Raw genomic sequence first — 14,811 nt, 5'->3', positions numbered from 1 at the left:
GTAGTGTACAATATGAATGGATGTATTCCAATGTTATACGTGTGTTGTGTTGGCATTGAGCATGAGTATGGATTGTGTTGATATTGAGTATGATATTTGAGTCGATGTGCCGTTACTGAATGTGTGATGCGATTAGGGTGATTAATGTGTTAAATTACTTAACATGACATTATATTCTATAATGCTTATTATATCGATTGAGGAACTCACCCTTACAACTATTTTTCAGGTAACGAGCAGTGATTGAGTAGAAGCTAATGCTTGGAGTCTAGTGTAGTCTCCTTAGTGGGTCATGCTCTGATAGATGTAACATCGGGAGGGAACATTTTTAATTGTGTTGTTGATGTTTGTTGAACCAGTTTACATGTAGTATGTTACATGTTTTGAATGATCGATTTGATCTCTATCCGCTGCGTATTGTGCAATACTTTATGTTTTGAGTTAAATAATGAGCATGACTAAATAGTATGACGAATGGTGCGAAATAAAATGTGTGACACCCTTAATTGCATGATTACTCTGATTTATATGTTGTTATTTTAATTAAATATTTGGGGTATTTTAGAAGGGTGTTACATTAGTGGTATCAGAGCCTGGTTGGTCGAGTCGAGTCGTAATTATTCTGTTTCCCCGTACGGGATAGGTGTTGTGTAACCCTATCAGTACTTATTATTTAGCTTGTTGGGTTTTCAGAATAGAGATGGCGGGAAGAGGTAGAGACGATGCTGCGATTGCTGAGGCTCTGGGTATGCTAGCTGGAGTACTTGGAGGGAATCCGAATGTTGTGGGACTGGGAGCTGCTCGTCAACTGAGTGAGTTCCAGAAGAACAATCCTCCAATGTTCAAGGGAGCATACGATCCAGATGGCGCTCAGAAGTGGTTGAAGGAGATCGAGAGAATCTTCCGGGTGACTGAGTGTGCCGATAACCAGAAGGTCAGGTTCGGTACGCATATGCTGTCAGAGGAAGCAGATGATTGGTGGGTTGCTACCCGCACTGAGTTGGAATCTGCTGGGAATGCTGAGATCACTTGGGCTGTGTTCAGAGAGAGATTCCTGAGGAAGTATTTTCCAGAGGATGTTAGAGGAAAGAAAGAGATAGAGTTCTTGGAATTGAAGCAGGGCAATCGGTCTGTTACTGAGTATGCTGCTAAGTTCACAGAGCTGTCGAAGTATTACACTCCCTATGATGAGGCTACTGGGGAATTTTTGAAATGTGTGAAGTTTGAGAACGGGTTACGTCCTGAGATCAAGCAGGCTATTGGGTATCAGCGGATTAGAGTGTTTTCTGATTTGGTTGACTGTTGCAGGATTTTTGAACAGGATACCAAGGCCAGAGCGGAAAGCTATCAGCAGAGGGTTGATAGGAGAGGCAAGAATCAGAATGATCGTGGGAAACCGTATGCAGCTGGCAAAGGTTTCCAGAGGCAGAGTGGAATGAAGAGGCCTAGTGGGGGAGACTCCAGTGCCCCTGCTAAGTGTTACAGATGTGGTCAGGCTGGACATCGTTTCCATGAGTGTGCTAGTGTTGAGAAGAAGTGTTTCAAGTGTGGTAAAGGTGGTCATTTGGCTGCAGAGTGCCGGTTGAAGGCTCTGACTTGCTTCAACTGTGGAGAGGTGGGTCATATCAGTCCACAGTGTCCTAAGCCAAAGAAGGAGAACCAGTCGGGAGGAAAGGTCTTTGCTTTATCGGGTTCTGAGACTTCTGCAGATGATCGTTTGATCCGAGGTACGTGTTATATTAATGGCTTTCCTCTTGTAGCTATTATTGACACAGGTGTGACTCATTCCTTTATATCTTTGGATTGTGCTGTGAAACTTAAATTAGAGATATCTGAGATGTTGGGTAGTATGGTGATTGATACTCCTGCGAAGGGTTCAGTGACTACTACTTCAGTTTGTTTAAATTGTCCTTTGAGTATTTTTGGTAGAGACTTTGGGATAGACCTTGTGTGTCTTCCATTAGTGCAGATTGACGTTATCTTGGGTATGAACTGGTTGGTGTCTAACCGGGTTTCTATCAACTGTTTTGATAAGACTGTGATATTTCCTGAGATTGAGGAAGGTAAGGATTTGTTTCTATCAGCAAGGCAGGTGAATGAGGAAGTAGCAGGTGGGGCAGAGTTGTTTATGCTGTTAGCGACTTTGGAGGCTAAAGATAAACTGGTGATTGGCGATCTAGCCGTGGTGTGTGATTTTCCTGATGTGTTTCCTGAAGAAGTGAATGAATTGCCGCCAGAGCGTGAAGTTGAATTCTCGATTGATTTGGTACCTGGTACTAGACCGATATCGATGGCTCCGTACCGTATGTCTGCTGTTGAGTTAGCTGAATTGAAGAGTCAGTTGGAAGATCTGTTGGATAAGAAATTTATTCGTCCGAGTGTGTCACCGTGGGGTGCACCAGTATTATTGGTTAAGAAGAAAGAAGGTACTATGAGGTTGTGTGTGGACTACAGGCAACTGAATAAAGTGACGATCAAGAATCGGTATCCTTTGCCGAGGATTGATGATTTGATGGATCAGTTGGTTGGTGCGAGAGTGTTCAGCAAGATAGATTTGAGATCGGGATATCATCAGATACGTGTGAAAACTGAGGATATTCAGAAGACTGCTTTCAGAACAAGGTATGGACATTATGAGTATTCTGTAATGCCTTTTGGTGTGACTAATGCGCCTGGAGTATTCATGGAGTATATGAATAGGATTTTCCATCCGTACCTAGACAAGTTTGTTGTGGTGTTTATTGATGACATTTTGGTGTATTCAGAATCTGAAGAAGAGCATGCTGAGCATTTGAGAGTGGTTCTAGAAGTGCTCCGAGAAAAGAAGTTATTTGCTAAACTGTCTAAGTGTGAATTTTGGTTAGAAGAGGTTAGTTTTCTTGGTCATGTAATTTCAAGAGGTGGTGTTGCTGTTGATCCTTCTAAGATAGAAGCGGTGTCTAAGTGGGAAGCTCCGAAGTCTGTTGCTGAGATTCGAAGTTTCCTTGGATTGGCTGGTTATTATAGGAAGTTTATTGAGGGATTTTCTAAGTTGACGTTACCGTTGACGGTGTTGACTAGAAAGGGGCAAGCGTTTGTTTGGGACTCAAAGTGTGAAGAAGGTTTCCAAGAGTTAAAGAGAAGGTTAACTACTGCTCCTATTCTGATATTACCGAGTTCGTCGGAATCATTTGAGGTCTACTGTGATGCTTCATTGTTGGGTTTGGGTGGTGTGTTGATGCAGAATAAGCAGGTTATAGCTTATGCTTCGAGACAGCTGAGGGTTCATGAGAGGAACTATCCGACACACGACTTAGAGTTGGCAGCTGTGGTATTTGTTCTGAAGTTATGGAGGCATTACTTGTACGGGTCAAGATTTGAGGTTTTCAGTGACCAAAAAAGTTTAAAGTATTTGTTTGATCAGAAAGAGCTGAATATGAGACAGAGGAGATGGTTAGAGTTTCTGAAGGATTATGACTTTGGGTTGAATTACCATCCGGGTAAAGCAAACGTAGTGGCTGATGCATTGAGTCGGAAATCATTGCATATGTCTATGTTAATGGTTAAAGAATTGGATTTAATTGAGCAGTTTAGAGACTTGAGTTTGGTGTGTGAGAGTACTCACAATAGTGTTAAACCGGGAATGTTGAAGTTAACGAGTGGTATTCTGGATGAGATCAGAGAGGGTCAGAAATCCGATGTGCTTTTGGTTGATAAGTTGACTCTAGTGAATCAAGGTCAAGGTGGTGAATTCAGAGTTGATGAGAATGGTGTTTTGAAATTTGGTAATCGGGTGTGTATTCCGGATGTTACCGAACTTAAGAAGAGTATTCTGGAGGAAGGACATCGTAGTGGCCTGAGTATTCATCCTGGAGCTACGAAGATGTATCATGATTTGAAAAAGTTATTTTGGTGGCCGGGAATGAAAAGAGAAATTGCGAGTTTTGTTTATTCCTGTTTGACTTGTCAGAAGTCAAAGATTGAGCATCAGAAGCCGTCTGGGCTAATGCAACCGTTGACTATTCCAGAGTGGAAGTGGGATAGTATCAGTATGGATTTTGTGTCTGGTTTGCCGAGGACAAATAAGAATTTTGAAGCTATTTGGGTGATTGTTGACAGATTGACAAAATCGGCTCATTTCATTCCGATCAGAATGGATTATCCGTTAGAGAGATTAGCTGAGTTGTATATTGAGAAAATTGTAAGTTTGCATGGTATTCCGTCGAGTATTGTTTCGGACAGAGATCCTAGATTTACATCGAAGTTCTGGGAAGGTTTGCAGAAGGCTTTGGGAACTAAGCTAAGATTGAGTTCTGCATATCATCCGCAGACTGATGGTCAGACTGAGAGGACGATTCAGTCATTAGAGGATCTTTCGAGAGCTTGTGTTTTGGAAAAGGGAGGTGCTTGGGATTGTTATTTGCCTTTGATTGAGTTTACCTACAACAATAGTTTTCATTCGAGCATTGGTATGGCACCGTTTGAAGCTTTGTATGGTAGGAGATGTCGGACACCTTTATGTTGGTATGAGTCCGGTGAGAGTGTTGTGGTTGGACCGGAGATTGTTCAACAGACTACGGAAAAGATTAAGATGATTCAGGAGAAGATGAGAATTGCTCAGAGTCGTCAGAAAAGTTATCATGACAAGAGGAGGAAGTCACTTGAGTTCCAAGAGGGAGATCATGTGTTTCTTCGTGTTACTCCGATAACTGGTGTTGGTCGAGCTTTGAAGTCGAAGAAGTTGACACCTCGATTTATTGGTCCTTATCAGATTTTGGAGAGGATAGGGGAGGTAGCCTATCGTATCGCTTTACCGCCGTCGCTTGCGAATTTGCATGAGGTTTTTCATGTGTCTCAGCTGAGGAGGTACATTCATGATCCGTCGCATGTAGTCCAAATAGATGATGTACAGGTGAGAGATAACCTGACTGTTGAAACATCACCTATGAGGATTGAGGATCGAGAGTTGAAGCAGTTGCGGGGTAAAGAGATTGCCTTGGTGAAGGTAGCTTGGGGAGGACCAGCAGGTGGCAATGTGATTTGGGAACTTGAGAGTCAGATGAAGGAGTCTTATCCGGAATTATTCGCTTGAGGTATGTTTTCGAGGACGAAAACTCTTTTAGTGGGGGAGAGTTGTAACATCCCAATAAAAATAAGATAATTATTTGATTTAAATTAATATTATATTTATTAATTTAGTTAAATAATTGGAATTATTGGATTATTATTATTATTATTTTGGAATAATAATTATTGAAAAATATATAAGTGTGAAGTAAGGAAAAAGAATCCCATTTGGTAAAAAGAGTTTTACGTGAAACAGAGAAGCGGTTGAAAAGTGGAAAGTGGAGAAAGGGCAAAGAGGAAGAGCAAGGGCAAAGGTTGGAGAAGAGAAAAGCTTGGAGCTTAGAGATTGCCGGATTAACTCAGGTAAGGGGGGTTTATCGTCGTTTAATGGGTATTATGGGTTAGCATGTAATGGGTAGTGATAAGCCGTTGAATTGACCCTAATTGGGATTATGAATGCTGGAAAATTATGTTGGATAAACTGTGTTTAGGCTGTAATTGAATCTGTGTTTGGGTTAGTTGTGAATTTCCGAACGTATAGCTTTTTACGGAATTGGAATCGGAGGTCCGGAAGTCCTCCAACGGCGGAAAATGCGGAGAATACTGCATTCTGCCTTGTGTTAGCGCAGGAACAACTTCTGTCTTGCGTTAACCAGTTAACCCAGGGTGTTAACCGGTTAACACTATTATGTATTCTGAATAATTGCTGTTTTGTCTGCGTTAACCGGTTAACCCAGGGTGTTAACCGGTTAACACTGTTGTGATTGCTGAAATATTGCTGTTTGTGCTGCGTTAACCGGTTAACCCAGGGCGTTAACCGGTTAACACTGTTAAGTTTTGGGCAGGAAGCGTGTTTGTGTTGCGTTAACCGGTTAACCCAGGGCGTTAACCGGTTAACACTGTTGCAGAGTGGAAAAATTGTTAATTAAAATGTTGTGTGCCTAATTGATGGTTGCCTATATCGGTGTGTGATATAGTAGGGATTATTTCCCGCTGTTTTGAGCAGTATAGGTATTAGTAGAGTGTGCTAATACTGTGTTTAATTAATTGACATGATATGATGTGTTGATACATGTGTTGTGAATGTGTATGTTATGCATGTGTTGTGAATGGACTGTTTTATGGCTTAGAGAGTGAGCATCGGTCCATTGTGGATTATTGTTGTGATGTTGCATTGCTAGGTGATTAGCGTGCATAATGTGGCCTTTATGGTGGTAGCTAATTCCCATGGTGAGGAATTAGTGATGTTAGTCATTTGGACTGTTTTTGATGTTTGCATGCTAGGTGAATTAGCGTGCATAGCATGACCCTTGGGGTGGTAGCTAATTCCCATGGTGAGGAATTAGTGATGTGAGTCACTAGGTCTCAAATGAGTGGGACTAGTGAGCTTGGTAGCCGTACCTGGATTTGGTCGGTGAAGTTGAACTATATGTTCACGAATAGTCGGTACCGCATGCATGGAGTCTCATTGCATAATATATGTGTAGTGTACAATATGAATGGATGTATTCCAATGTTATACGTGTGTTGTGTTGGCATTGAGCATGAGTATGGATTGTGTTGATATTGAGTATGATATTTGAGTCGATGTGCCGTTACTGAATGTGTGATGCGATTAGGGTGATTAATGTGTTAAATTACTTAACATGACATTATATTCTATAATGCTTATTATATCGATTGAGGAACTCACCCTTACAACTATTTTTCAGGTAACGAGCAGTGATTGAGTAGAAGCTAATGCTTGGAGTCTAGTGTAGTCTCCTTAGTGGGTCATGCTCTGATAGATGTAACATCGGGAGGGAACATTTTTAATTGTGTTGTTGATGTTTGTTGAACCAGTTTACATGTAGTATGTTACATGTTTTGAATGATCGATTTGATCTCTATCCGCTGCGTATTGTGCAATACTTTATGTTTTGAGTTAAATAATGAGCATGACTAAATAGTATGACGAATGGTGCGAAATAAAATGTGTGACACCCTTAATTGCATGATTACTCTGATTTATATGTTGTTATTTTAATTAAATATTTGGGGTATTTTAGAAGGGTGTTACAAGTAACATCAGTGGGATGTGAATCGTCAATAACAATGTACTTGTGTGATTTTTTCATGGGAGTAGGAGAAGGTTTTGTAGCAAGAAGATTTGTGTCATGAAGTAACTCGAGAACATATTTTCTTTAACAAATGGAGAACTCATTGCCTCAAGAACTAGAAAAAATTACAGGTTGCCAAGATCCTTGCTTTTGAAATTGGTGTCAGGGATAGTTTTGAGGTTTTGAATTTCATCGATGTCATTTTCAGAGATTATAACATCATTAACATAAATGAGGAGAATGATGAACTTGTGGCCATTTACTTTGGTGGAGAGAGAATGGTATGAGGATGATTGCTTGTAATGCAAGGGAAGAAGCAATGACGACAATTTTGAGAACCATTGTTTGTTGGCCTATTTTAATGTAGAGGGAATTTTGAAGCTTGAAAACATGGTGTGGATTATATGGAAATAGGCCTGAAGGTGTTGTCATGTAAACCTATTCATTAAGGTCTCCATGAAGGAATACACTATTAACATCAAGTTGGACCGGGTGCCAATTTTGAGAAGCAACAATGACTAAAAGAAGTGTGTCTGTTGTCATCTTTACAACAAGTGAAAAAGTATCCATGTAATCAATTCCTTCAGTTTGTGTGTACCCTTTTGCTACTAGTCGTGCTTTGTATCTCTTCATGGAACCATCAAAATGTCTCTTGGTTTTTTATACCCATTTACATCCTATAGGTTTCTTGATCGGAGGTAACGAGGTCTTGATCAAAATGTTGTTATGATGGAGGGCTTGTAATCATGTAAGCATAACATGATTGCAACATTCATGTTGAGAGGCATGCTTAAAGGAGTTAGGTTCAGTTTGAGGATGTGAATGATCCCTATATATCCGTGTGAATTAGTTCAAAAGCTGAGATAGGTTTGGTTATGCTCAAAGGAAAATACAACTTAGTTTATTTAGCATAATGGAAACAATCACAAACGTAATCAAAATGACCATGAACATGAGGACATCTTTGTTGAATTGTTTTTATTACATTATGTAAAGGGTGACCAAGTCTATGATACCAAAGACTAAGTTTACTAGAAACATTGTGATTACAATTTAAAAGATATACATCAGTGTGATATGAAAAAAGAATGCAAGAATCCTGACTAAGAATGTACAAGTGATTGTGAACTTTAGCAAGCCCAATGATCCTCAATGAAGGTTGTTCCTGAATAATGTAAGAATACTGATCAAATATAAGGTTACATTTGTTATAAGAGGATAGTTGAGAAGCAAAAATGAAATCGCATGTAAAATTAGGAACAAAAAGAACATTGTAGAGGGTTAAGTGTTCATTCAGTCTAACAATTCCAGATATTTTAGACAAGATGTGAGAGCTATTAGGTAGTTTGATGGTAATAAGACTGATAGAATGATAAGAGTAAAAAAGATTGAGGGAAGAACAAATGTGATATGTTGCACCTATGTTAATGAGCCAACTGTTGGTTAATGAACTTACATTAGTGTGTATGGAAGAGTAAGGAAAACCCGATGATAATGCATGAAAGATATGAGAATCAGAAGTGGTTGAATCCTCATTTTCGCTGAGCAATGCTACCAGTTTGTATACATGTCATGGCTGATTTCAACTTTGCTATCTTGGTGATCAGAATTAATGGATGGTGAATGATGATGCTCATCCCAGGTATCAACATTCTTGGAAAAACCTATCTTATCTTTGAACCTAAAGCCCGGTGGAAAACCATGTTTTAAATAACATGTATCAAGAATCTGACCAATTTTGCCACAAAATGAGCAGACTTTGGAATTGGTTGAACCTCTGCCTTGAAAATTTGGCTTGACACGTCCTTTGCTTTGTTTCGACAGAAATCTTGCATTAGGTGAAGAATTATGTGTGTGTGCTAAGATAATCTTGGAATTTTCAGAAGGAAATGCAGTGGTTAGCTGTCTTTCTTATTACAAGATTGAGGAGAAAACCTTTGTAACATTCAGGGAGGGCTCCACCATAAGGATATGAGATTTCACATTGTTAAAATTGTCATTAAATCCTTTTAAGAAGCATATGACATATTCCATATCTTGCTACTTTTTGATTGTGAGGTGTACACCACAAGTGAAATTTAGAAGAATTCTAAGAGCTTCTAGGTCTTCCTAAAGGGATTTTAACTCATCAAAGTATGCAGTCACAAATTTCTCACCTTGTCTCATGAAATGAATTTGCTAAAGTCGATCAAATAATCGATGGAAAAATGACTGAAAATCTGTCCATAGTTGAACAATATTATCAACGTAAATGGTGCTTTGTGCAATATCAGGAGATAAAGATGCTGAAATATGCTGAAATCCATGAAAGAATAATGTTATTGCATCTTTCCCAAGTATCAAAGAGAGCATCATCTTCTTGTGGTGTTGTAAGTTTGCCTTTGATAAATTGAATCTTGTTTTTGATAAAGAGTGCATGTTTCATCAAACGACTCCAAGATTCATAGTTGCTTTCCGTTAGAGGGGGAGAAACAAGAACTGCACCAAGATTTTAGTCAGGGTGAAGATAATAGGGACTTGATTGATCAAGAGCCGAATTCTTGTTTGTTTGATTGTTGTTTTGTCGATTTTTGCAATTGTTGATTGTGTGGTTGTTAACTTTGTTATGTTGTGGATGAATCTTCACGATCAGGCACATCGGTGAAAATATGAATGAAGCTCAAGATATAAGGTGTAGGAAGCAGTGAATAGGAAGAAGAAGAAAATAAATCTTCTAATTATTCACACTACTTATACCATAATAGAAATTATGAAAAATTGGAAATTACATAATGAGCTTTTTGCTGCACTTGCATTGATAAAGTTCTTATTGATACAAGAGATAACTTGTAACTCAAGCAACTAACAAAGTATAACTAACTAATAACTATAAAAGCAATTATATGTAAAAACATTGATGTATTACAAATAGAATATGACCGAACATAAAGGGAAGGTAAGTAGATTAATTATTATCCGTTATTGGCAATGATGAAAACAACTAAATGAATTCATTAATTGTGAGACAAATGAATGGTCTTTATTGACACAACTACATCTAGAAGATTTCAAAATTTCATTAGTATCCAATATAAAAAATATTCTTTCACCAAAAAAATAAAATAAAATAAAAGACATTCATTCCTATCAAACAAAAAAATACTTTAACTTAATTTTATTAAATATACAATTTTTTTAAAATTCAATAATCTATTATTTTCATTATATAGAGTGTGTGTGTTTGGATAAATAATTAAGAATTTTTAGAAAACTTATAACCTCAATTCACGAAATCCAAATTCTCATATAGAACAATCATAAAATGGTATTGGTGTCACTTTTATTAATACTCCTGATTTTTTTCTTCAAATTTTATTTTAAAAAATAAATATTTGAAATAAAATTAGCTCCATAGAAACGCTTTAATACGTTTCGCGCGTTTTTCATTTCGAATCCGAAGGAAATGGCAGAGGGTGAAACTACCGCCGCAAAAGATGAATCTATGAAATTAGCGATAGCGATTTCACTTCTCCGATCGAAGTTTATGAAAAACTCTAAACAGTGTAATGCAATTTCTCCCTCTCAATCAGAAACTCTTCTCCGTTGGAAACGAAAGGTTTAAAACTACGCTCGCTTCTTTTCTTCTGAAATTCAATTCGTTTTTTCCCTTCCGATCATCGTTATTTCATGTTTTGAATCTCAGGCTAAGGAAAGGAAGCAAGAGATTCTACGGCTCAGAGAAGATCTGAAAGAATCTCAAGGTTCATCGCTGATTCACTCTCTTATATTATAAACGAATATTCGCAATGGTGCTATGATTTTGAGTTTTTTTTTTTGATTCAGATGCTTCGCATTGTGATCTCTTTCCTGAGAATGCTTCTTGCAAGTGCTATTTCTTCGATAATTTAGGGGAATTAAGTCCTAAGCATCATGTAAGTGATTCGTTTAACCGATTCAATGACGTACTTCGCCGTAGATTTCTAAGACAAGGTATCCTTATCTATTTATTGCGACGTTGTTATTATTCTTAGTTTTTGTGGCGTCATGCTTTTGAATCTCCTATTGACGTTGAAGATTTGGTTTATGTAGTGAGATTTAAGGAAAGGAGGAGAAGAATTGGTTCTTCATCTTCTTCGAGTCAGCAACGGCTTTGTTTAGGTATATTTGGTAATCGCATTTTCAGTCATAACTGAATTTTAATACTCAGTGTTTGTCTCTGTATATTTCATGATTTGTAACTAGAATGACGGTCTTCTGTTTAGATTAAGGTAAAGCTTTATGCATGTCACGTTATTACACTTTTCTGAAGAATAAACATTCAATTTGAATGCTATGAAGCACGGACACAAACACGGATGCCGGACGCAGACATCGACATTGACACCTTGACACCAATAATAATTTGAAAAAAAATGGATAAGTTGAATGTAATCACAAGTGTGAGTGTTGATGTCCGTTTTTTTTAGAGAGTGTATGTAGCTGGCACCTTGCAATATTTGATTGTCATTCTTCATCATTTTCATCTTCAAATAAGTTTTTTCACTAGTTAGTTTGATAATCTAATGTGTAATATGTTAGTTCGTTTATTTGGTCTATAAAATTACTAACTTAAGTTACTGAGAGATATTTTTGTAATTTCAATATTTTGAAGGGCCTAGTGACACCACGTCACACATTTAGCCACTAAAATAGCTATTTACCCTTTTTAGGAATTTAAAAGTGATTGTAGTTGCACTAAATCTGTTTTCTAATTTGCAACTAAAACTGCAGGTTTAGCTGAGGAGGAGGATACAGAGCAGTTGAAAGCATCTGTTGATTTTCTTGTGGAGCTGTGTGAGACTGTATTACCTGTCAATGTGCTTCACTACTTAGTAGCATTTTTGTTTAACCAATTTGTTATCCAAATATTGCATTGAATATAAACATTTCGTTTTTTATGTGCTAAAATTTTTAATTTTATTTCATAAGGGCATTCATTGTATTTTGCAGGTGGATGATTCCAAGTTTGCAAACATGGCACACCAAGCCGTTGATTTTATATTGGGTATTATGCTCTTCTAACTGATTGAAGAGCTTTTCCTAGTTTTTTCCCCTCAAATTAAATGTTGCATTCACATGCTTTCTAATTTGAAAATCTGACACTTCAAGCTGTATACTTATATTTAGTATACTACTCTTTTCACTAGTTGAAGACCTTTCACAACTTCTTTCAATCTAATAATCGGAATTTGGAACCATATACCTTTTTTGTCCTGCTATTTCTATTCTAACTTTTTTTGGAATCATTATCAATTCTTCTTAATTAGCAATAACTTCGTTCCATCCATTCATGTATTCTACTTAGGCTTTGTGACATGAGTGGTGTACTTACTACTTAGGAATTTTATAGTTGCTTACTTACACTCATGCAGTTATTGAGAATTTCATTGATCTGCTGAAGAAAATCCCTGTGGGAAATTATCTGTGTTCTAGTGTTGGATAAGTTAATGATTTACTCTCTTTTTGAGTAAAGCCTAGGACTACCCTACAAATTTAGCGGGTGCGTCTCCTTGTGGTGGTGGATATGCAAAGGGAATGTGCTCTCTTTGCACATCCAATGCTCTTGCCAATACAGCTGTTAACTCTAGTCAATTAGTTATTAATTGTTTATGGCTGTGGGCTTATATGCAATATAAGGTAAATGTAATACAAGTTCCTTGCTCTACATTCTTCACATCAAGTGGTAACTTACTAGAGATTAACTTCAAAATTTACTTCTTAAACTCTACTTTGTTTTCTTTGATTTTTATGCTCTTATTATGGACTACTAGTATATGCATTGCTCATGAAACCTGCAGCCATATTCTTTTTCTCCCACACTGAATTGTTGTATATCTTTTCTGAAGTTTCATTGAAGACTCTTCTGTCAACGGGAAGGAACCTGGAACTTGTTGAACGAATTATCAACAGCCTAGTTACACGTTTGACGATGAAGATGTGCCCGTACTCGTCAGAAAACGGTATTACTAATTTGAGCTTAATGACAATAAATGAAATTTTCTTACATTGTTATGTAATACAAAACCATAAACCAGTGTAGAAATGTCTAGTTTCTGAACTTTATTCTGCAGCTTAACCATTAAATATTATTTTCATTTCCCATATATTCTTATTACTAAATGGGCTTTTTGTACTCTTTCTTTTCCAAAATTCTATCTCCTAGGATCTCAACACAGTGGCACCGATGCACAGTTCTGTATTCAGCATTTGGTCCGTAAACTTGGCAGTGAGCCCTATATTGGCCAACGGGCTATACTTTCAGTTTGTCAAAGAATTTTGGTGCTAGCAGAACGTTTGCTTTTCTCTGATCCTTTTGATGACACTTTTGCTAACATGCACGAATGTATGTTCATCATGTAAGTTCTTTACTAATACACATTACTATGATCTCCAAATTTAAATATCACAATAATATGACAATTTAGGTTTTGTCCAAAACAGTAAATATTTTGAAGACAATCTTATTTTTATTTGTGGGAGTCAGGATCCAGCTTATTGAGTTCTTGGTGGGAGATTACTTGTTAGAGTGGTCAAAAGCTGAAGATTTTGACACCAGTATGCTCATATTTCCACCGATTTATATTTTTTGTTCTACACCAATTCTTACTCAACTTTTCTAATTTTCTGTTATCTTAGAGCCTTGATTTCTTTGACTGGTAGCAAATAAAAGCCTGCCTCATTCAACACTTTAATTTCTCAGTTATTAAAATCTCCTTCAATTTGTTTGCCAACAAAATATTGTTGTTAATTGACTGTCAATATTATTGCAGTGCTCCTTGAAGATTGGATGACGTCAATTATTCAGGCAAGAAAAGCATTAGAACTTCTGGAAAGCAGAAATGGACTATACGCCCTTTATATGGACCGTGTCACAGGTGAGTTGGCGAAACATATGAGTGGAGTCTCATTGCTTCAGAAGGTTAAACCGGATATGTTTAATCGCTTGTTTCACTAAACATTGATATAAGGAAAAAAATGGTATATACGGAAACTAGGAAGCCCAACTTTCTTTCTTCATTCCACTTTGTCCTATAAACTCATTTTACTCCTATCTTCTCAAGTCTTAATACCAACATGCAGAGATGTCAATTCCCAAGTTTACTTTATTTCAATGGATTCAATTCTCAATACAAAGTGCTCTGTTATCTCTACATTTGTAGTGTGAACTTTAGAAAAGCTAAAGATGACTAAATTGTGAAGTTCATCATTTGCATACCTCTTATTGTCTATAACATACTGTAATCATTTAGCCAAGCTGGTAACATGTTCATTTTGTTTATGGATCCTAACAGACACGGTGCATACTTGGGGCTTTTATAATCCAATTTCTTCCTATGAATGTAAGGCACATGTGCACATACTATGCACCTAAATAATCCGACTTACCGCTGTGTTTCCACTCGAAGCTTCCTCATGGGTAACAATGTTTACTGCAAAAGTGGAACTTCAATTCGTTACTCATTTTGCACAATACCTCTGTCAAGAAAGTTATAAGAATTTCATTTTCAAATGACATTCTACTTAACATGTTTATCATTGTATTATTTTCTCTTTTTATTAGCGACTTTTTTGGTTATTCTTAAATTGTTGAATAAAAAAAAACAAGTTCTTGAATGAACAAAAAACCAATTTACTCATAACAGTTTGT

The 14,811-nt window shown here is 37.1% G+C and overlaps 1 protein-coding gene across 2 annotated transcripts; it reads left to right on the top strand.

The window, feature by feature from the left end:
* The first annotated feature begins 10,549 nt into the window (after nt 1-10,549).
* On the top strand, nt 10,550-14,506 carry LOC127138453 (protein MULTIPOLAR SPINDLE 1). Of its 2 annotated transcripts, none has more exons than XM_051064904.1 (10): nt 10,550-10,740; nt 10,828-10,885; nt 10,968-11,114; nt 11,214-11,282; nt 11,895-11,965; nt 12,114-12,168; nt 13,010-13,123; nt 13,327-13,519; nt 13,648-13,718; nt 13,934-14,506. In XM_051064904.1, exons 1-10 carry the CDS (start codon nt 10,588-10,590, stop codon nt 14,116-14,118), a joined length of 1,116 nt encoding a protein of 371 aa, XP_050920861.1. In that variant the 5' UTR covers nt 10,550-10,587; the 3' UTR covers nt 14,119-14,506. The 2 variants fall into 2 exon arrangements, with proteins under 2 accessions (XP_050920861.1, XP_050920860.1); XM_051064903.1 differs by having other exon boundaries at nt 11,895-11,980; nt 13,934-14,505.
* Nucleotides 14,507-14,811: the final 305 nt, after the last annotated feature.

This window comes from Lathyrus oleraceus, chromosome 4, assembly GCF_024323335.1.
Source record: "Lathyrus oleraceus cultivar Zhongwan6 chromosome 4, CAAS_Psat_ZW6_1.0, whole genome shotgun sequence".
Classification (NCBI taxonomy): Eukaryota; Viridiplantae; Streptophyta; class Magnoliopsida; order Fabales; family Fabaceae; genus Lathyrus; species Lathyrus oleraceus.
This window is presented reverse-complemented; position numbering and strand designations above follow the sequence as displayed.